This window comes from Camelus bactrianus, chromosome 4 (genome assembly GCF_048773025.1).
Source record: "Camelus bactrianus isolate YW-2024 breed Bactrian camel chromosome 4, ASM4877302v1, whole genome shotgun sequence".
NCBI classification, from domain to species: Eukaryota; Metazoa; Chordata; class Mammalia; order Artiodactyla; family Camelidae; genus Camelus; species Camelus bactrianus.
Window position 1 is genome coordinate 71,502,362 of NC_133542.1, and position 21,665 is coordinate 71,524,026.

Sequence of the window (21,665 nt, forward strand, 5' to 3'; positions counted from 1 at the left end):
GTCCTCTGAATGAGTTAGAAGGTATGAACCTTTTTAAGGCTTTTCATTTATCCCAAGCTGCTTTCTGGAATCAGCCAGTTTCTGGAACCCACTCAGCAGTTAAAGAGCATGGGCTTCCTGCATCGTTGTCCTCACACTGAGTGTTAAAATCTTTGCGAATCTCCTAGAAGTTTTGCCTTGTCTTATGGTGTAATGGTTAGGCGGCTAGACTGGCGTCATACAGACCTGGGGTCTTGACCTTATTCTGCCAACTGGGAGCTCCCTTTCCGGGCTCTTGAGGATTAAATCCAGTCGTAGTATAAGCCCTTTAGAGAATGCTTGACACTTGAATCAAGTAGGACCTCTTCACACCAGCGCGGACCGGAAGGTCCCTGGATGGAGACTGAGGCGGCGGGGCGGAGCCGGGCCTGAGGGTGGCCAATCACGAACCGAGGCGGTGACGCCGCGCCTTCTCAGATCCCCATCTTAAAAGGGCATAGAAAGGGCGCGGGGACGTTTAGTCGGCCGGTCCTGACCCCTGCTGTTGGAGTAGTAAATACTTCCGAGCGTGTGTGAGTGGAAGGGACGGACTTTTCGCCCTCTCACGCCTCCACCTGGCCCCGGCCCCATCCCCGCCGTGGGCCCCGCAGGCCGGCGCGGCCCCTTTAAGAGCCTCACCAGTCGGACGCCGGAGGTCGCGGCGTTCTTTCCGCACAGCGAGTTGCCCTCTGTCCACGCTTCGGACACAGTCCCCGAGCATGCAGGCGCTGCGGGCTGGCTTGACCCTGGCGCTGGGCGCGGGGCTGGGCGCAGCCGCTGAGGGCTGGCGGCGGCGGCGGCGGCGGCGGGCGGACGCACAGGAGGCGCCGGGGCTGCTGAGCCGGCTGCCCGTGCTGCCCGTGGCAGCGGCGGCTGAGCTTCCAGCCGTGTCCGGGGCCCCGGCGGGCGGCAGCCCGGGCGAGCTGGCCAAGTACGGGCTGCCCGGCCTGGCGCAGATCAAGAGCCGCGAGTCGTACCTGCTGTGTTATGACTCGCGCACCCGCGGCGCGCTCTGGGTTGTCGAGCAGCTGCGGCCCGAGCGGCTCCGCGGCGACAGTGACCGTCGCTCCTGCGACTTCCGTGAAGACGACTCGGTGCATGCGTACCACCGCGCCACCAACGCCGACTACCGCGGCAGCGGCTTCGACCGCGGCCACCTGGCCGCCGCCGCCAACCACCGCTGGAGCCAGAAGGCCATGGACGACACCTTCTACCTGAGCAACGTCGCGCCCCAGGTAGCGCCTTTGCCCCCGGCCCCGGCAGCGGAAGGCGAGGCCACCCCTTTGAGCCTCGGTTTGCTCCGCTGCAGAATGGGAAAGCTGCCGAATGCGCGCTCTAGGTCAAGCGCCTAGCTCATCACACCGCGGGGCCTTAGGCTGGAGGGACCGAGCAGTGGGGCGCTGGGCAACCCCTCTGCACTCTGATCTTAACTGAGGGCCCCCAGGCGCCTTCCTGATCCTCAGTTTCCTAGCCTGTAGGGATAATACTGTTATTCACCTATCTCCTGCAGTAGCGCTGAGGAACTGAAGACACCATGCACATAAAAGTACTAAGCACACTTCCTGGCCCATGGCAAGCATTCAGTAAATACTAGCTATAACGAGGGAAGTGGGTCTCAGAGAGACCAGGTGACTGGCCCAGTGTCATACAGTTGGACGAGACCCAGGCAGTTTGTCAGGAGGACCCTGAGCTTTCAGCCATTTTCCTACCCTGCCCTCTTGTAGGAGTTAAAGAAGATACCTGCATACAGTCGGCTGTTAGTAGCAGTCACTGCACACCCTGGACTAGCTGCCCTACCTCTAGTCCTGTTCCCACCAGGGCCTAACACCCACGTGGAGACCGATGTCGGGCTCTGATCGAAGCCCATGGGATCCCAGTCTCTGACCTGACTTTCTGCTCTCTCAGGGGCACAGTTCCCTACCCCCTTGACTAGACCCTGTGCTGAGGACCGGAGAGCTCAAGTGATGGAGTCAGGAGCAGGTTCATGCCCTTCCCAGTTGGGCTCTGCATGTGGTTCAGACTAGGAAAAGGAAAGGAGGGATGGTTGGGAGAGCTGGTCTTCCCATCAGCCCTTGGGGGCAAGGGCAGGCCTGTTTCTCTCTCTGCAGTCAGGAGATTTGCCCCCTTCCTCCATATGGCTCTTCGGAGCTGAGAAACAGCTTTGAGACCTGGGATGCTAGTTCTCCCATTCCAGATGGGGACGAGCTAGCACCCTTTGAGCTCTATCTGGGCTCCACCCTCACGACTGTGTGGCCCACTGACTCTTCTTCCATCTGCCCATTTCGTCTGCATGCTTGTCCCCACCTCCCACCCTGCTGCTGGAATCTTCTGGCTGGGTGCCAGTGCCTGCTCCTCAGGGCCTGGGGCAGCCCTCTGACAGCTACAAGTGTCCCAGCTAGTCTCACTGAGGCCCACCTCTTATGCCAGGTGCCCCACCTCAACCAGAATGCCTGGAACAACCTGGAAAAGTACAGCCGCAGCCTGACCCGCACCTACCAAAATGTCTATGTCTGCACGGGGCCGCTTTTCCTGCCCAGGTAAGGCTAGAGCAGGGGGACCTGGGGACACCAGCATCTCCCATTCATATGGTTTCTCAGCATGTCTATCCATCTCTGCTTCCAGCCCCCTAACTCCACTTCCAAAGAGACCTTTGGAGTACCTACCAACCTAGACCACAGCTCCTAGGCCCATGGGCACCAGGCCCTGATTCTACCCTTGCTCCACTCTCCTGTGTCATCTCTTGTTACATCCACCTAACTCCGAGGTCTGCCCAGATAGAAACCCTTGCACCAGGCTCTTCTGCTTGGAGCAGCCTTCCCCTATGCTCCCCTGGAGCCCGGGTTTGAACTCCAGCTCCCTGAGCCTTCACTCTTTTGGGCTTGCTCGCTGATTTTTTTGGGATGAGTGAGGCAAGAGGTTGTCGCAAAGGAGCTAGCTCTGCCTGGGATGGAAGCCAGGCCGTCACCTAGTCTCTGGGAGCTGTGGGCAAGTGACCTCAACATCCTCCCCTGTAAAATGGGGATGATACCCATTAGCTACTTCATGGTTGTTCCAGGGACAAAGTGGGATGGTGAATGTCAGTGTAGTAAGGGCTCAGTGTGGGCTTGCTGAGGCAGGGGCTGGGACCCTGATAAACTTTAATTAGCAAGTGTCTCCTATGGCTATAGTGGGGTAGGCTCTGCTGGGGCTTAGCCTGAAGTCACGCATTCAGTGTTCTGGGCACCTGCTTCGCACCAGGCCCTCTGCTAGTGCTGGGAATCCAGCTGTCACAGCCCTGCCCCTTGGTCCGCACCCTCCACAGGGAAAGGCGGACAGTAATCAAGGGTCTGCATGGATAAATGTGGATGTTTAGAAGACTTGATTCCTTCTGTAGCATTTATTGCCACCACCCACTCTGCCTGACCCAGTGTTGGGCATGAGGAAAAGAGGGTAAGAGTGAGTCTCTACCCTGCAGGAAGCTCCCAGCCTCCTGGGGGAGCCAAGCAGGGCAGAGAAGCCTCATGCTGAGCAGGTGGTCTTGCAGGTTGACCCAAGTTGGAGGTTGAGTCAGGGAAGGCTTCCTGGAGGAGGAGGCCTTGTGTCCAACCAAAGAAGCCTTGAAAGGCCTTGTGTGCCTGGGTCTGCCCACAGGACGGAGGCTGACGGGAAGTCCTATGTGAAGTACCAGGTGATTGGCAAGAACCACGTGGCGGTGCCCACCCACTTCTTCAAGGTGCTGATCCTGGAGGCAGCAGGCGGGCAGATCGAACTCCGCTCCTATGTGATGCCCAACGCACCTGTGGATGAGACAATCCCGCTGGAGCGCTTCCTGGTGCCCATCGAGAGCATTGAGCGGGCCTCGGGGCTGCTCTTTGTGCCAAATATCCTAGCACGGACCAGCAACCTTAAGGCCATCACTGCGGGCAGCAAGTAAGGGGCAGCCCCAGCCAGACTGTGGGGTTGTCGGGGCTAGGTCAAATTAAAGGTGTTTATTTTTGGAGACAAGCCTTGGCTGCATCAGTCTCAGGTGACTCCTGGGAACCTCTGGCTTCACTGCTGCTCCTTTGCCATCTTTGGCTCGACAGAACCTTCAGCTGGGCCGGGCTCCTGCCTGGGTGAGACCAGGCTGCAGGGCAGCCAGGGAGATGAGGATGGCCTCCTGGAAGAGAAGCACAGCACAGGCTGGGGCCTGGGAGGCTGGCACGTGCCCAGCTCCCAGCCCCTTGGGGTAGCTGCCTTGGCAGGGCCCGAGGAGGTTAAGGACAGGCCCAGCTTCGTCCTACAGATCTGTCACTGGCCACCTGCAGGCCCTGCCAGGGAAGGGCCCTGCCTCTTTGCTTTACAGTCTCCTCCTCCATAAAATGGGGATGGTCATCAGATCTGCCTCCCAGGGGCAGGGGCACGGGAGGTGACGGGCAGGAGGGCCCTCCGTGCAGGTATCGGAAGGGTGAGAGCAAGGGTTGCTGCTGGAAGGCTGTGGCTGGCGAGCTGGCAGCACCTGGCCCTGGCAGGACTCTTGGACACAGGGAGACTGAGGCCGTCTACCTGTTCAGTCACTACCCTTTGAGACCAGCAGAAGCCTTCCCCCAGCAAAGTGCCCACAGATACAGTGTTCTGTGCTGCCCTCAGAAGCGGAGGCCCAGGTTGAAGGCTCTCAGAGGTGGCTACATCCTGTCCCCCAGGGGTCTGAGGTGCTAGTGAGGCCAGTGGGGAGGGCTGCCCTGCCCACCACGGCCACACAGGGGGAAGTGAACACTGAGCATACAGCCAAGGAAACGGGCCTAGAGCAGGGGCAGGCAAGGTCGTCCTGGGTCTTCCAGCCCGGGAGCAGTTGAATGGACACCAGCACCCAGGATTCTTGACTCCCAGCTTGCTCTTAACTCGTCCCTGCTCCAATTCTGCCATGGTGGGAGGCCGAAGGGGTGAGGAGACCTCTCTAGAGAAGGCAGGCTCAGGGCAGCCCTGGGCGGGGTGAGGGACAGGGAGAGAGTTGCAACCCCACCTTGGGCAGACCCCGAGGCTTCATCCCCTGGCTGCTGGCTGAACCTCGGGAACTAACCTGGGGTGGGAGGCGGGCGGGCTCACCTCTGTGCGGATGGTGCGGCTTCCCTGGCTGGGGCAGGTGTTGACGTACAGGTCGAAGAGGACACTGGGTTCAGCCACCTCCAGGTTGGGGTCAGCATCCACGCCAGCTTCTAGCCCCTGGAGGCCCCCAAACACAACGAGAGCGTGCCTGGCACCCACAGGAGTGGGGAATCACTGACTGCCATCAAGGCCCACTGAATGCAGCCCCCAGAGCTCTCAGCAACCCCCTATACACAGTAGGGGCCCAGTCTGTACAGCTTTGCCCCCACCAGTCCCTCCCCTGCTCCATTCCTCCTCTCCTGGCTATACCCACCTGAAGTTGGGAAGCTGGGCGGAGGCCACATCTGAGCCTCGCTCTGATGTCCCGATGGTCAGGTCATAGCCATCCTGGAAGGGGGCCTCAGCAAACACAGCACCTGGGGGGAGGCCAGCTCACTGGGGGCCCTGTTCCCCACAAGCCACAGCCGCTTGGCTGTGCGTGTATCGGGAGGGTGGTGGTAGAGGTAAGGGAGGGAGGTGAGGGAGCCACACTAAGCCTTTCACTGGGAAGTCAGGAATTGAGCAGGCAGGGCAAAGAAGTGTTATCAGGTAGTGTTATCACACAGCAACAGTATGGGCTGTAAAAACGTTAACTCAAATTATACCCCATCTTCTGTTTTTCCTAAACTTATTAAAAGTCTGAGTTTATGTCAGGTATAAAATAAGCTACAAGAATGTATTGTACAACAAAGGGAATACAGCCAATATTTTATAATAACTATAAATGGAGTATAACCTTTAAAAATTATGAATTACTATATTATATACCTGTAACATATAATACTGTACATCAACTATACTTCAATTTTAAAAATATGATATTATAAAATAAATGCATTAAAAAAATAAAGAACATGGGGAAAAAAGTCTGAGTTTACAATGAAAAAACAAAAGGAAAGAAAACAAGTAGTGGACCTTTGACTTATGTGGTCCTATTGCCCTAATTCCCAACCCCATGGCAGACATTATAAATCAATCAAGATGCTTTCCCACACACACACACACACAAAATAGCTTAAAAGCATTCCATTCCAGGCAGTGCACTTAGGAAGACCAAGGTCCAGAGAAGGAAAGGCACTTGCCTAAGGACACACAGCAAGTTGGTAGAATTAGGACTCTGGTCTGACTTTTGGGTCAAGCAAGGCTCTCTGTGGCCCCTCAGATAGAGAGAGGATAGATATTCACAGGAGGAAGCTGTCCTTACTGAGGCAGGAGGCCAGGCGGACTGTGTAGCCCCAGTAGAGACCAGCTTTGGTGCGAGGGTCCTGCGACGACACGACTTTTCCACGATAGGTCTTGCTTTCTGGAGGGGAAGCAGAGAGTCTGTGAAGACAGTATAAGGGGACAAGGAAGTGGAAGAAGGAGGTCCGGAGCCCACAGGCTGGCCGGGCTGGGGAAGCTTTCAGATACCTGGGAGCTGCTTCTGGTCTAGTCTCACTGTTACCCGAAGTCCAGGCTCCAAGTTCTTGTCAATCTTCACCTCCTGGGGAGAAGCCAGAAGAAACTGGTGCTGTTCCCTGCAGGACTGCTCTCCCAAACATGGGGGGACCTAAGGGTTCCAGGACACCTTTGTGCCCCAGCCCCATCACCTGGGCTAAACCTGCTCACAAAAGACCATTCTTGCAAAATGACTACTGCAAGACACTGGTCAAAATGATCGGTATATATATATATAAAGTAAGTATATATAGTATATATACATCTGTGTATGTATATATTTGTGTGTGTGTGTGTGTATATATTTACTTTTTCATTATAGGTTATTAGAAACCACGTGTATAACTGAATCATTATGCTGTACACCAGAAACTAACACAGCATTGTAAATCAACTACACTCCAAAAAATTAAATAAATCAGTCCAGCCCTGGCACAGAGTAGGAAGTATTTCAGAGTAGATAAAACCCCAGTGTCCCACATTTTGGTGGCTATGCCACTTACTAGCTACAGGAGTTTGAGTGGTCACTTAACCTCTCCCAGCCTTAGTTTCCTAATCTGTCAGAGAAAACTTCCCATAAACAATAGCTATTATTGTGCTGCCCAGGGCCTGGCATGAAGCAACTGCCAAAAACATGGGAGCTGTGATGCAGGACAGCTGATGTTTGCGTTTTGTCCTAGTTTTGAATTCAGGACGGAGCACTTTCTGCCCTTTTGAGGGTTTCTCCTCTCATCTGGGTCTGGGTCATCCTGGTCTGCTTTTAGCTAGTTACCTCTGGTCTGTTCTTTTTGAGAGGGAGGGGATCCCCACACATTTAACTGTTTCTGCCTCTGACTTGGCAAGTGGATCCCTAGTGTCACATGGGAGCAGCCCCAGTGGGATTTTGAACTTGATTTTGCAGGGTTTTGCTTTAGTTTGTTTTTAGCACAAGGACTACCTTCTGTTGATTTGCTTTTTAAAAAACAGTAAGTTTGCTCCTGGCTTTAACTGTTGAGCTCCATTTTAGGCACTTCTCTGGCCCAAATCTGTACCAACGGGGGACGGGCAGGCAGAGATGCCTGGGTCTAGGGCTTCCCACCCACATGCCCCTGCCTGCCCTCCATAGCCAGGCTATGTCTGGGAAGCATGTCTCCGCCCACCCTCCAATTCCTACCTTCTTCATGCCACAGTTGACAAAGGAGCCCTGGCCTGGCCGGGTGGGCCGGTCCACCACAATGCCCTCTCGGAACTGGGATTCCTCATCCTGACGCATGTGGTGAGGGCTGTCCAAGGGGTTCAGGAGCCCTGTGGTTGGGGAGGGGCCAGGAAGAGTCTGGGAGGTGCACAGGCATACAGGAGTGAGGCAGGGAAACCTGGTCCAAGTCCTAGCTCTGCCAGACCTGCTGTTCGTCCCCAGACACAGGCCTTGCCCTGCCTGGGCCTGCTCTCCCGCCTGTACCACGATCTCTCAGGGTCTGGGGGATAATCTACAGGAAATGGGGAGTCAGTCTCACCCCCACCCCCCAGGCTTACCTGCAAACTGTAGATCCTGATGTTTGGGGAAGAATGCCTTTCTTAGGTACCTAGTAGAGGATGTCAATCTCAGGAAGTTCCCAGGGAGGCCACTTCCTGTGTGGCCTGCACTGTGACCATCCCTCCCTCATGCCCTGGGACATCTGTCCTCACTCCCTTACTGTGGACACTCCAGGTACTGCAGGATCCGGGCCAGCTGCACACACGCCTGCCCTTTCTTGCCAACTCCCCTGAATTCCCCCTCCACAGTTCTGGAGAGATAAAGATAAGGCTAAAGGCTACTGGGTTCCCTTCAAGAGCTCCTCTTCCCAACATGACCTCTGCAGCACCCTTGCTTTGTAACTCAACCCAGCAGGGTTACAATGGGGCCACGTCAGACAGGATTTTCAGCCCAGGCAAGTAGGCAGGGAAAAAAGTGAAGCCCAGACAATCTGGGCAGCCCCTCCCTTCTCCCTGGTACCCTGTTGGATGGCCCCTCACTTGGCATCTTGGCCTTCTTCATCGAACACCACAATCTCATCCACACAGAAGATGGCACAGGCTCTGGCAATCTGGCCGGCCAGGTAGGTGCGAAGCTCGGGTGACTGGGCATTGTCCAGGATGGAGCCCGGCAGGGCCACGCTCAGGGTGTAGTGCCGCCCTGGGCAGGACAGGACAGGGGTGTTCATGGTCAGTCTGAGACGCCAAGGCCATCTCTCCCCTCCACTCCTCTAATCCCAGGGCCCAGAGTTAGGGACTTTTCCCACTGGGAGGAATTTTGAGATAAGCAACATAGATACAACTCCCCTCTCTAGGCCTCAATCTCCCCAGAAAGAAAATGGACTCGGTGGTCTCCAAGCCTCCCAGGAGCAGGATATACCACTGGGCCAGGCCAGGGAGTAGTTAGAGGCACTGAGCTATATTCTCAGCCTGGCTCTGCCCCTCACTGCCTCAGTTCTCCAGGTGTCAAATGATGATGAAAATGAGAATTTATATTTATCATTACGGCCTTTTATGTGTGCACATTTAACCAATAACCCTAGAAATCAGGTACCACCATGATCCTCCTTGAGAGGTGGAGAACCTGCAGCCCAGAGAGGTCAAACACGTGGCCCAAGATCACAAAAAAGGCAGGACAGCTGAGACGTGGGTTCAGGCTGTTTGGCTTCAGAGGGACCAACACACCTTCCCTCCCAGAGTTGTCCAAAGGGAACCACGTGACATAAGGCCCACGAAGGGCTTCCCAGTCTGAGACAGCTGACATGTTCAGTTTCTGTCCCTACTGTCAACCATCATCACTGGTAATCACTGGGCTTACAGGGTACAATATGGCCCCCTGATCCTCCAGAACTTTGGGTCTGGCCAAGGAGAAGAGATACAACTTGTTAGGGCAGATCCAGATGTACGGACACGGAAGGACATCCAGGACACAATTTGGGATGAGAAAAACCAGGTCCAGAAGTGCCTGGATAAAGCAGTCTCACTTTTGTAAAACTGTATTTCTCTACTTCTCTACATGTAAATAACTGAATGTTAACAACACCTGGAGAAACTTTAACTGCAACGTTTTCTGTATTGTTTGAGCATGTATTATTTAATGAGAAAAAAAAAGACATTCTTATTATGAAATCAAAATAGTTAAATGAAAAATGAAAGCACACAGAAAGTGCTCCATAAAAAGTGAAAAGTAACTATCATTACAATGATGAGGTTCTGGAGGCACAAAGTGATGATATATGATCTTACTCTCCAGAGGATTGAAATCTACCTTAGTAGAAAGTTAGAGCTCAGTTTTCTGGGTCTCTCCCACTTTTTGAGCCTCAGTTTCTCCATCAGGACAAGAAGTATGGACCCACTGGCCTCTAAGGGTCCTTACAGCTGTGACATTCCTGGTCCTACCCAGGACTCAGCCTGCTTACCCTGGTCCTCCCTCTGTGCAGCTGCCTCCTCCTCCTGCTGGCGCTTTGCCTGTTCCTCCTGTGCCCGCTGCCGCTCCAGTTTTTTCGTCATCTTGAGATCCTTCCACTTCTTTTTCTCCTCTTTTTCTGGATAAGAGGACATTTAGATTGGTGGAGGGAAGAGGGACTTGAAGCGTCCAGGAGACAGTGCCCTCTCAGTAGGGTCAAGGTTGCCACAAAGCTGGGTCAGCCTGGGCTCCCTCTCCAGTGCTACTGAGAGCAGCCAGAGGACCAGGGCTTCTGGCCCCTTCCTCCCCATTTTGGGTACTGTTGGTCCTAGTGGGGCAAACCTGGTGGCTCTTCCCCAAGATTCAGCTGTGTTCTGATGGAGTGGCCTAGGGGAAGGTTGAGCACCCCCTCCAGCCCCTTACTTACTCTGTTGTTTCCATTTTCGCCACTCAACTCTTTGGCCATGTTCACCCTGGAGCAGGAGTGGGAAGAGGAATAGGAGTGATGCTGAATAGTCACAACTGAGAGGGGGTCACACTTGCTCCTCCACAGCTGTCCCATGTCTTTAAGTGGGGGTGGTGAGGAAACCAGGGAACCCCCCCACACCCGACACACACATTGCTGCCCCAGAAAGAGCGTCAGGAGGGCAAGGACCTGCTGTACCCCCAGTGCCTGAGACCAGGCCTGACACATAGTAAACATTCAATAAATTGTTGAATAAGTTTCCACTGGAGAGAAGAGGAAACAGGCAGGGAGACAACTTGCACACTGTCGCCTTGGGAGTCAGAAGACATACGCCACGAAAGGGCTCGGAATTGTGAGCAAGGTCTCGCCTCGTAAATCCGGGTCCCGGCCAGAGTAACCGGCAATAGGTTACCCGACGCAGTCCCGGCTCTGGCTCAAACGGCCGCGGCTCCCACCTCCGCTTCTCATCCGGAGAGGGGCGCTTGAGGCCACGGGCTTGTGGCACCTCGGGGATTCCGACCTCGGATCAGCGAGAAGCAGGGAGCGAGAAGCGCGGCCCAACCCCGCCACAGACCCCCTCGCCACGCGGCTCCTTTTCTTGTCCCCACCCCGAGGTCCCACGTTCCTCCACCTACCGGGCCACAGGGCCGCTTCCTCGCGCGCTCCGCCATGTTCGTCGTACACAGTCCGCCACGCCCTACCAATCAGACTCACCCCTTCCGGCTACACCTCTTCCGAGCCGTCCAATGGGAGAGCCAATGGCGAGCGAGGGCGTGGCCTAGGCACCTTGCCCCGAGAGCACGTGGGCCGAGAAGGACTCGCGAGTGGGCGGGGCTCACTGCCAGCCTGGGTGTCCAAATACGCAAGGGGTGTGCTGCTCTCCTGAACAGTGGGACGGTTTGAGAGCTGCCCTCCGGCTCCGGGCGAACGGGAAACTCAATCTCAGCTTGGTTTTATTCATGCGGACCTTGAGGCCCAGAGCAAGAATGTGATTCAGAGCTGGAAATAATTTAATCCAGCTATTTCATAGATTCTTTTTTTAAACTTTTTTTTATTGAAGTATAGTCATAGATTCTTTCATTCACTCTCCCTTTTAATTAACAGACTTTATTTTTTAGAGCAGATTTAGGCTTACTGAAAATTGAACATATAGGGAGTTCCTATATAATAATCCTGTCTCAGTTTCCCTTATTGTTAACATGTTGCATTAATGTGTATGTTTGGTATAATCGAATGAATATTGATACATTGTTTATAGTTTACATTAGGGTTCACTCTTTGTGTAGTACATTCTATGGGTTTTGCCAAATGCATAATGTCATGTATCTACCATTACAGTGTCATACAAAATAGATTCACTGCCCTAAAAATCCTCTGTGCTCCACTACCTGCCCCCAATCCCCAAGTTCCTGGTATCCACTTGTCTTTTTTACTGTCCCTATAATTTTGCCTTTTACAGAATGTCATATAGCTGGAATCAGCCCATATAGCCTTTTCAGACTCCCTTCTTTTATTAAGCAATATGCATTTAAGGTTCCTACATATTTTCTAGTGGCTTGATAGCTCGTTTCTTTTTACTGCTGGATACTATTCATTGTACAGATATGCCACAAGGTGTTTATCCATTCACCTTCTGAAGAACATTTAGTTGCCTCCAGTATTTTTTTGTGGGGGAGGAGATAATTAGGTTTTTATTAATCTATTTTTAATGGAGGTCCTGGGGATTGAACCCAGGACCTTGAGCACGCTAAGCATGTGCTCTACCACTGAGCTACACCTTCCCCCCTGCTTCCAGTATTTTGGCAATTACGCATAAAACTTCAATAAATATTCATGTGCAGGTTTTTGTATGGACATGAATTTTCAGCTCATTTGGGTTAATAGTTAGGAGTCCAATTCCTGTATCCAACAGTAAGACTATGTTTAGCTTTGTAAGACATTACGAAACTGTCTTCCAAAGTGGTTTACCATTTTGCATTCCCACCAGAAATAAATGATACACTTTCTTTTTTAACTAATAAATTTGAGTCAATATTCATTCAATCAACAAATATTTATCTAGCAGAGCCTGTTTTGAGGCAGAACCTCCCTCTGCTAACTGCCAGGGACACAATGTTAAGCAAAAGTACATACTGATCTGGCGTTTACAACCTAGCAGAGGAGAGAATAATTTCTAATTCAGTATGTGTGTTAATGTTACAGGGGTTGTGTTTATTTCACCATTCCCCGGCTCCCCTACCTGAATGAGAAAGCAAAGTCATTTATGCATCTCAGGTTGGCTGAGGTTACCTAGTCTAAGATCTGGAACCTCTGTAGAGTCACAAATTTGAGTTATGGGCAGATTCTGGATTAGTTCATGAGACGTGAAACCTTTGGTCAGGGTGCTCTACGGGAGAAATCTGTGGGTTTCCCCCATGGAGAACTTTATTCTTATCAGGCTATGTGTTGTATAGCAAAGAGGCTCCAAGCCTGAGCCTCTGAGTTGTTATTTTGTTTCACAATCTTGACTTTGGAACGGTGGTAGGAGTACAAAGTTATGGTCTGGAAGGGGTGGGAGGGAAAAGTGTCCTCTGTCATTAACACCAAACACGTTCTAACAGGAATTCTCTGACACCAAATGGGTGTCCTACACTTTAATTCTGACAAGTTGGCACAGACCTCATAGGTTAAGGGCTCAGTCCCATAAGACTGCGTCCCATTCAGATGCCAGCAGCAAATGAGGTCCCCAGTTCACCCACACTTCTGCTTAGCTGACTACAATTCCAACATTTCCATGACCCCCTTCAGATTCAACAATTTGCTAAAATGATTCATAGTACTCAGGAAAGTGCTAGATTTACAATTACAGTTTTATTATAAAAGATACAATTCAGGAACAGCCAAACAGAAGAGGTACATAGAGTGAGGTCTTGGGGGAGGGAGCTGCAGAGATTCCATGCCCTCTCCTGATGGGCCACCCTATGAGCTCATCGTGTTCACCAACCAGAAGCTCCCTGAGTCTTACTGATTCAGGGTTTTTATGTGGAATTTTATCACATGTGCATGGTTGATTAAACATGAGACTGAACTCATCTTCCAGTCCCTTTCGCCTACTTGGGGTCTGGGGTTGGGACTGAAAGTTCTGACCCTCTGATCACTTGGTCAAAGGGGTTCATTTTGAATAACGAAAGACACTATCATTCAGGAAATTCCAAGGGTTTTGGGAGCTCTGTGCCAGGAATTAGGGGCAAAGACCAAATATACTTTATTATACCATATGTTCCCATTAGCTCCCCCAATTAAATATACAATCTGAGCAAAACCCATGAACTTCCTATGCAGATGCAACTTTAAGTCCCTGGCACCACCTTCCCAAAGAATTCAGGAGTTGATTGCTGATTGTTTTCCAGTGGGAGGCCCACCCCTGGGACCAAATCCCACATCTACCTTTTGCCAGCTGGATGTCACCTCACCTCCAAAGTGGTTTCCTCACTTGCAAAATGGAGGCAGTAATTCCTGTCTCAGAGGGTTGTTTGTTTAATGAGATGATGAGCATCCAAGTGCCCAGCACGCAAGGGTGCACAATAATCATAGGCCCCCATCACTCACACACAACACACACACACACACACTCACCCATCAACAGTAACACATATCTGAGCCCCTAGGCCTGATTTTATCATTAACTGAGTGACCTCAGACAAGTCCCAAGTCCCTGCCCTTCTCTGGGCCTCAAACACATTTGTATAAAGAGGCTGGGATCTGAGGTTCAGAGGTTCATGGAGGTTCACGGAGGTTCATGGAGGTTCCCGTCAGCAATCAGCATCAGGGTGTGAAGCAGAGAGAAGCAGCCAATAAGGGTCTGAATAACTTAAAACTTTATTATGGGCAAAATGTACTGTCCTGAGGACTCAAATCTAAAGGCAGCTTATCCAAGGTCAAAGTTCAATAAGGAAAGGAAGGGAAGCCTGAGGCTAGTCAAGGGGCCAGTGCACGGCTGGGGCCAGGGCTGGGACCCAAGGCCATACACTGTTGAGCTCTGCCCGTTGAGTTCCAGTTGAGTCTGGGGAGGCTAGAAGGGACTCAAGACACTATAGCCCAGCATAAGGAGGGCCAGGGAGAGGCCCAGGTCAGGCCTCCCTCACCTCTGCAGAAGGAACATAGCTATGCACCATGGGGAGGTGCTCCTGATTCCCCCAAGACCAAAAGGGGGCTCTTCCCTGGGGTCATTCTGTGTTACAGAGAAAGGATCCTCCACCACCATCTACTCCTAATCTGGGATGGCTGAAACCTGGACAAAGACATAGCTCTGCAGAGCCTGCAGGGAACAGGCAGGGCAGGGCCAAGGGGGTGGTGTCAGGGCCTGAGCTCATCCTTCCACATCTGTAGCTTCTGGTCCATGGCCTGGAGCGTGGATTCATCCTGCATCAACAGATTGGTCCCACCTCTGTCTTCAAACCCCTAGGGGGCCTTGGGAAGCTGGGGAGGCCTTCCCTCCCCTAGGTTTGTCCCCTACCTTCATGAAACAGAAGCGGATATAGTGGTCAAAGAGCTTCCGGTGTGGCACACTGTAGAAGACGGAGACCGGGATGGCCACTAAGCCCTGGGGAGGAGTAAGCCCAAGTCTCAACAGGGCCCCACAGCCCAGCAGGCCTCGGGGGGCTCTGAGGGACAGAGAGGCTCCCTCATGGGGTGGCGGGGGGAAAGACAGCTTCAATGCCGCACCTCCCATTTCTATGTCAAGGTCAGAGGAAAAGCATCGCAGAGCATCATTCCAAGTCTCTCCTTATGTACAGAGGGGAGAGGGAGGCCGAGAGGGGAGATCATGTGGCAGGTCAGGGAAGAGCCAGAGAAGAAATAAGTCTTAGAATCATAGCTCAGAGCTGGATGGACCTCAGAACTAATGGGTCAGCTCCTCCCTGTACAGATGGAAAGACTGAGGCCCCAGAGGGCAGGAATTCCTACCAGCCCACAAAGTATCTTTGAGCAGATTAAAAACAGGCTCCCCCATTCCTTGAAATGGATGCAACCCTGTACCATGGCTCACAGCAGAGGCTGGGCTGGGTTTGGTGCATCAGCCCCCCACGTCGGGCACCCTTACTGGCGCACAGCCTGTAAAATATACATAAAACGTGGCACTGGCAGAGGCTCAGCCTACCTTGTTCTTGATCATCCACTTGACAAAGCGTCTGTCATAGGGCTCATCCGCAGCTCCGGGCAAGTCCGGCATCTTGCTCTCTGGGGGACAGAGGCCAAACTGAGCCCTGGGCAGCCTCCAGGCCCCGATACCCAGTCCAGCCAGGCCAGTCTCACTCACTGAAGTCTGAGATGTCTGTGATGAGGAAGTAGCTGCCCTGGGGGATCACAGGCCTCAGGCCCACCGATTGCAGGCTTCGTATCATGTGGTCCCGGTTGTGCTGTATGGCCTGAGGGAGCTGCGCAAAGTAGCTGCTGGGCTGGCCGAAGAGCATCTGCTCCTGCTCGAAGCACTGGGCTACTGCGGCCTAGGGAGGGGAAAGGAACAAAAGGATGTGACCTGACCCTGGAGCCAGCCTGGGTCCCTTGTTGTCCCGCCCCCTCCCCCTGCGGTGTGGGCCCGCCCCTCCTCACCTGGCCCTGCGTGGGACAGTGATAGACAGAGTTCTGGTGCACAGTGCGCAGGTGCTTCAGGAGACTGTCCGGGCCCAGGACCCAGCCCACCTGGACCAGGAACACAGGTTGGGGGTGAGCCCTTCAGTGCCTGGCCAAACCCTTTCTGGATTCCCAGGCCAGCCTCTCCTGCCAAGGATCATAGTGGGAGGGGTCACCCCCACCCTCGTTGACTCACCTTCCAGCCTGTGACACTAAAAGTCTTGCCAGCGCTGCCAACGGTCAGGGTGCGTTCCCACATGCCAGGGAGGCTGGCTGCCCAAGGCCAAAGAGAGTGGCTGCTGAGATGGGGGTGGGGGGAGGGCGAGGGGGAGGGGTGGTGGCTGGGCCCCAGCAGGCACTCCCGCTCTCAACATTCTGGACTCCCCTCTGTACTAAGCTATCTACAGGACTTATTTCAGCTCATCCTCATGACAACACTGGGAGGCAAGTGCCATTGTGTTCCCCGGTTCTTAGAGAGGTGAGGTCACTGCCCCAGGTCCCCTGACCTGTGTGGGTCCAGACCCCTTGGTCCTAATCACCAGACCTGCACTGACTCCAAGGTTGGGCCACAAGTGTCCAGGGGAATGGGGCACCCTGGCTGCCTCGGCTCACCAATGCTGATGTGCTGGTACCCATCGTAGACTAGCCACTGGTAGACCTCGTCCGTGATGCATACCACGTCATGCTGCTGGCACAGGCTGGCCACCAGCTCCAGTTCTGCCCTGGAGAACACCTGCAGGGACCGTCCCCAAACAGAGAGACCTGCTCAGAGAGATGAAAGGACACAGCCAGAGCCAGTGCTATGGGCTTTTCTGCCCAATTCTATTGTACCCCTCCAACAGAAACCCTGTGAGGTCAGTTGTGAGGTAACAGAAGAATATATATATTGGTCTCTGCCCCAGTTCCTGGCACAGAACTCCTAAAACCCTTGTAAATTCCTAAGCGGGGGTGGGTGGGGGGTATAGCTCAGTGGTAGAGCTCATGCTTAGCATTCACGAGGTCCTGGGTTCAATCCCCAGTACCTCCATTAAAAAAAACAGGGTTACTGTTACAGTAACAGTTAATGGAGGTACTGAGTTCTGTGAGCCACTCCAGCAAATTAATTGAACCTGAGGAGGGTTGTGGGCACCTCAGATGTACAGCCACAGGTCAGAAGCACAGGGGATAAACTGGACTTGTGATTGGAGTCTGAGGTGGGGTAGGACTGAGCCCTTCACCTGTGGGATCCGACGCCATCTCCAGGAAGAGAGTGTCGGAATTGAATTAAATTGAGTTAAACTGTGGGACACCCAGCTGGTCTCACTGAGAACTGCTTGGCGTGGGAAAAAACCTACATATCTAGTGTCAGAAGCCTTGTGACTGAGGGAGGAAAGGAGAAACACGAGTGGAAGCCTGGGTCTTCCTGATATTAGTTCTGTCATGTTCCCATTGTACAGATGAGAAAACCCTGGAGAGGTGAAGTCACTGTCCCAGGATCATGGGGAAGTAACAGAGGCACCCAGCCCAGTCCACTACCCTAGCTCTGATACCTTCCCCGAGGATCCCTGCCCCTGTCCCTGGGACCCCTGGGAGCCTCAGTCCTCAGTGTTTATCGCAGGGAGCCCACCCACTTCACAGATGAAGAAACTGAGGTCCCAAGGTAGTACATGAGTAACAGAGCAAGGACATGAGCCAATGTGGAGGGGTCCCCAGGAGGAGGTCTCTCAGGTACCTTTCCCAAGGGGTTGTTGGGTGTGTTGAGGATGAGGGCTTTGGTGCGAGATGTGAACTTGCTGGCTAGCTCTGTGGGATCCAGCTGCCAGTTACTGCTGGAATCCAGTTCCCCGTCCTGGGTGGGGCACTGCAAGAGGAGATGGGAGGGGGTGACAATAGTTACCTACCTGACATTCATCTCTAGGTATCTAGCCTTCCTCCCCGCCAGGCATCTGTCCCCACTCTCTCTCCTCTGGGGCTCCAGACACTACTCCTTCCATCCTGAAGAAACCAGCCTCCTACACTTCCTTCCTTCTTTCCCACCTCCCAGGGTCCAACCTAGCACACTCCTTGGACTCCTCTGCCCACCCACACCCCAACCAGCATCCTCACCGGCTTCAGGGACACAAATACAGGGCGACCCCCTGCCATCAAAGTCATGGGCTCGTAACAGTCAAAAAAGGGCTCGATGATGATGACCTGGTACAAGGGTCAGATTAGCTGAGGTCAGCACCCCCTGACCCATCACTCCCACCCAGCCCTAGCTTTGCCCACTCACCTCATCTCCTACATCCACCAGGGCCTGGAAGGCTGTGAACAGGGCCCCATAGGCACCCACAGTCACCAGCACGTTCTTGAGCGGGTCTATCACCTGTCCCAGAAACTTCCCGAAGAAACTTGCCAGGATCTTTGTCAGCGGTGGGTAACCCTGCCAGGACAGCAGGGGTCAGCCACCCGGCTCAGCCTGAGCCCACCCTCCAGCTCAGCTGCATCCTGGCAATTCTAGCATCTCCCAGCAGCAGGCCTGGGGGCAGAATCAGCTCCTATGGGGTGAGTTCTTTCATCTCACTTGCCATGAAGCCTGCTCCATGCCAGGCCCAGCATCCTGGGCTGAGATTTGGTGGAGAACCAGACAGAGCACATGCCTTCATGGAGAACAGTCCAATGGTGTTCGTGAAGAAGCAGCAACTCCACACTTCACACATCTCCCTTTTAAGTTTAAAAAGCACTTTCATGCCATCTGATTCTCTTGGCAGCCTTGCAAGAGAGGTATTATTTGATCCCTACCATTTGACAGGTAGAGAAACAAAGACCCAGAGAAAGGAAATGACTTGCCCAAGGTAACACTAGTTGAAATGCATAAATAAGACATTATGTTGCAGCTTTGGAAGCACCCCACTTTGAGAGGAAGATTGAATCTGCATGCCTGTTAGCTAAGGACACTTATAATACATTCCAGGCTAAGCCAAGAGATTGAAACCTAAGATCAAGAACTTAACTAAATAATTCACTAAACCAGATTTGACTGCATAAAAATGAAAACTTTCTGCACAGCAAAATATCTCATGAGCAAAGTTAAAAGACAAAGAGAGAAACATTGTAACATAAGAGAAAGAGGTAAGACATTTAGTATACAAAGAGTCTTGCAAAGCAACACAACAAAGATATACATCCAAATGAAAAAAATTAGGTCCGTCATGAAAGAAGTACTGAAGCCCAATACACATATGAAAGGAACGAACAGCCAGCCCTAAGACCAGCCTGTTGGGGGGAATGTGAGTAAACCTCACTGGAGGGCAATTTGACAACATCCATCACAGGCTAAAATGCTTACACTCTTTGATTCCCTAGTTTTACTTCTAAGGATTTATCTGACTGAAACAGTCACATGTGTACAAAGGTGTACACACAGAGAAAGTCACTGTGACACTGGTTATAAAGGTGAGATATCTTAATCAGACCATCTGTGCAGGGCTACATAAGTAAATGATGACACATCTAGGCAGTGGAATACTATGCAGCCATTAAAAGAAGGAGGCAATTCGACATGAAAAGATGCCTATTACACATTATATAGTGAAATAAACAAGTTACAGAACATTATTTATAGAATGAGTACGTTTGGGTTAAAAAACCCCACAAATCTCATGTCCGTGTGTGTGTGTCTTTATATAAGCATTTAAAAAACTTCAAAGTTCAAAAGGCTAAACACTCAGCCAAGTAGCAAATTGTTGGCAGTGGTTATCTCTGGGTAATGAGATTAGACGGAACCTTCCCCCAGGCAGTGAGATGCACACCAAACTTTAAGAACTACTGTTCTACTTCAAGGGCTGGCAAATATTTACTCTGTCATTCTTTACAGAAAGACTTTGGATTTAGAGTCAAAACAATCAGCAGCTTGTCTTTCAGGACTCAGCTTAGGTGTCCTCTCCTTCAGGTTTCATTCCCTCCTTCTTGTTCTCAAGTACCCCATCCTTCTCCATCACAGGCTACCAACTTCCTTCATTTTCTGCTTTTGTTTTGTTTTTTTGGTCTGCTTTTCCCACTAGACCATGAGCTCTCTGCTAATTTATTTATTTATTTATTTTTGTCTGTCTTTTCCCGGGACCATGAACTGTCCTAGGGCCTGGAACAGAGGAGACAGTCAGTAAACACTGAACTGCCTGATGAACTCCGACACCCAGACAGGCCTGCTGCCCAGAAATACCTGCCCCTTCCTCCCCTAGGGCCTCCTTAGAGACCTATGTCCAGGGGCCCCGGGAGGGGCTGGAAGACTCACAAATGCCTTTGTATACTGGTTGAGCATGAAGTCCCTGCTGACGGCGTGCTGAAAGGCTTCCACAGCGAAGTCTGGGGGTGGGAAGTCGGGGAAGCCTTGGCCCAAGTTCACGACATCAGCCTCACTGGCCAGTTTGCCAAACTCCACCCTGGGCAACAAACAGAGAGTTGGTACCGGGCCACCTGTCTACCCCTTCACCCCTTTCTGACTTCCGCTTGCTTCCAAAGCAGGATGAGCAAAGTACTGGGCTCATTCTAGAAAAACTGGATAGTTAGTATTCACCTGGCCTGAAGATCTGTTTCTGGTCATAACTAGTCCTACACTTTGAGAATAGGCAAGCTCCAGGCTGATCACATATCTCAGCCCAGGGGCTTTCCAACTTACCAACTTTCCACCCTGGTCCATGATAACAAATCACCTTTACACTGCAAACCTTGCAGAGCACAGGCACGGAGCCGACAGCCTCCTGCTGTGATGCAGAGCAGTATCTCCGTCCTACCCTACTCTATTCTTTAGAAATACTTGTTGAGCTCTCCTAAATGGTTTCATGACCATTCATTTGTCTGTCAGCACCCTAGTTTGAAATCCTTGCTCATGTAACCCTTAATAGTCTGAGGGACATTCTGCTTCCCGGTCTCAATGGGGACGGAGAAGCTGAGGTTTCGGGTGACTTGCCGAGTGGCTCCCAGTTAGCACGGCCAGACTTTGACTCCGTAATCTGTCTGAAGTAGAGGTTATGCTTTTGACCATGACCCTGGACAGAATGCGGCCCCCCCATCCCTGCCATCTGCTGTCTCTGGCCCCTGACCACTTTTCTTCTGGCCCTACCAGGCGGCCACCTCTTCAGGGAAACTCGGAGAGAGGCTGAGAGGCCAGATGAAGAGGCTGGTATGGGGTTCCAGGTTGGTTGGGGGCAGAGTAGGCAGGCTTCAATGATGAATTTGCATAACAGTGAATATCATTATGTCTGAAACTGATCATTTTCTCCCCAGTGTGCCACAGTGTCTTTGCAGACACAGAGTTGCTAAGGCTCAGAGAGGTCAGTGACCTGCCCCGAGTCACACAGCAACTAAAGGCAGGGCTGAGATGCAAAATCAGGTGTTAGATGTTCCATGGTGGCTGGGACAGGGGAACCAGGCTCAAACACCCTACAGAGACCAGCTGCCCTGAAGGTTGGGCCTCTAGGGTCCTGATCCTCAGGCTACCACCCTGGGGTCAGCAGGAACCTGGGGCCTCTCATAGCCCTCATCCCTCCTGGCATTCCTCTCCTGTCTCGTACATTCCTCCCAGGCTAGCTCCTGCTCTGTCCTGCCTCTGCGTGAGACAGCGTCTCCTGGCCTCAGGCTTCCCTTCCGTACAATGGGGGTAACAGGCCCAGAGTC

At 52.4% G+C, this 21,665-nt stretch overlaps 3 protein-coding genes across 12 annotated transcripts in view; 1 reads left to right on the forward strand and 2 right to left on the reverse strand.

Annotated features, from left to right (window-relative positions):
• Positions 1–47: 47 nt before the first annotated feature.
• ENDOG (endonuclease G) lies at positions 48–4,002 on the forward strand. Its single transcript, XM_010951222.2, has 3 exons — positions 48–1,253; positions 2,446–2,555; positions 3,649–4,002. The coding sequence occupies exons 1-3, from the start codon at positions 738–740 to the stop codon at positions 3,929–3,931; spliced, it is 909 nt and encodes a 302-aa protein (XP_010949524.2). The 5' UTR covers positions 48–737; the 3' UTR covers positions 3,932–4,002.
• On the reverse strand, positions 3,376–11,165 carry SPOUT1 (SPOUT domain containing methyltransferase 1). 5 transcript variants are annotated; one of them, XM_010951221.3, is made up of 12 exons: positions 11,057–11,165; positions 10,383–10,428; positions 9,969–10,094; positions 8,551–8,710; positions 8,232–8,321; positions 8,071–8,120; positions 7,712–7,842; positions 6,532–6,604; positions 6,326–6,424; positions 5,396–5,498; positions 5,083–5,230; positions 3,376–4,156 (listed from the first exon to the last, which is right to left on the reverse strand). In XM_010951221.3, the coding sequence occupies exons 1-12, from the start codon at positions 11,090–11,092 to the stop codon at positions 4,088–4,090; spliced, it is 1,131 nt and encodes a 376-aa protein (XP_010949523.1). In that variant the 5' UTR covers positions 11,093–11,165; the 3' UTR covers positions 3,376–4,087. The 5 variants fall into 5 exon arrangements, with proteins under 5 accessions (XP_010949523.1, XP_074218462.1, XP_074218460.1 ...); XM_074362359.1 differs by lacking the exon at positions 3,376–4,156 and adding an exon at positions 4,264–4,959; XM_045513879.2 differs by lacking the exon at positions 3,376–4,156 and adding an exon at positions 4,632–4,959 and having other exon boundaries at positions 5,057–5,230.
• Positions 11,166–14,255: 3,090 nt separating this feature from the next.
• The window catches only part of KYAT1 (kynurenine aminotransferase 1), a 28,462-nt gene continuing 21,052 nt past the window's right edge, over positions 14,256–21,665 (reverse strand). For 4 of the 6 annotated variants that reach the window (XM_010951223.3, XM_010951226.3, XM_045513884.2 and 1 more), the window contains 11 exons: positions 20,284–20,431; positions 18,283–18,432; positions 18,117–18,203; positions 17,743–17,871; positions 16,644–16,764; positions 16,228–16,304; positions 16,011–16,100; positions 15,718–15,904; positions 15,559–15,638; positions 14,917–15,003; positions 14,256–14,822 (listed from right to left, as the gene is read on the reverse strand). In XM_010951223.3, the coding sequence (XP_010949525.1) occupies positions 14,757–14,822; positions 14,917–15,003; positions 15,559–15,638; positions 15,718–15,904; positions 16,011–16,100; positions 16,228–16,304; positions 16,644–16,764; positions 17,743–17,871; positions 18,117–18,203; positions 18,283–18,432; positions 20,284–20,431 (1,222 nt within the window). In that variant the 3' untranslated portion in view covers positions 14,256–14,756. The remainder of the gene's footprint in view (positions 14,823–14,916; positions 15,004–15,558; positions 15,639–15,717; positions 15,905–16,010; positions 16,101–16,227; positions 16,305–16,643; positions 16,765–17,742; positions 17,872–18,116; positions 18,204–18,282; positions 18,433–20,283; positions 20,432–21,665) is intronic. The other 2 variants (XM_074362363.1, XM_045513886.2) reach the window with 1 other exon arrangement.

Coding starts and splice junctions, on each gene's coding strand:
- SPOUT1 (XM_074362359.1), bottom strand. CDS start 11,092: ATGGCGGAGCGCGCGAGGAAGCGGCCCTGTGGCCCG. Junction 10,095..10,382: donor GCGAAAATGGAAACAACAGA/GTAAGTAAGGGG, acceptor CCTCTTATCCAG/AAAAAGAGGAGAAAAAGAAG. Junction 8,711..9,968: donor TGCACAGAGGGAGGACCAGG/GTAAGCAGGCTG, acceptor TGTCCTGCCCAG/GGCGGCACTACACCCTGAGC.
- ENDOG (XM_010951222.2), top strand. CDS start 738: ATGCAGGCGCTGCGGGCTGGCTTGACCCTGGCGCTGGGCGCGGGGCTG. Junction 1,254..2,445: donor TGAGCAACGTCGCGCCCCAG/GTAGCGCCTTTG, acceptor CTCTTATGCCAG/GTGCCCCACCTCAACCAGAA. Junction 2,556..3,648: donor GGGCCGCTTTTCCTGCCCAG/GTAAGGCTAGAG, acceptor GTCTGCCCACAG/GACGGAGGCTGACGGGAAGT.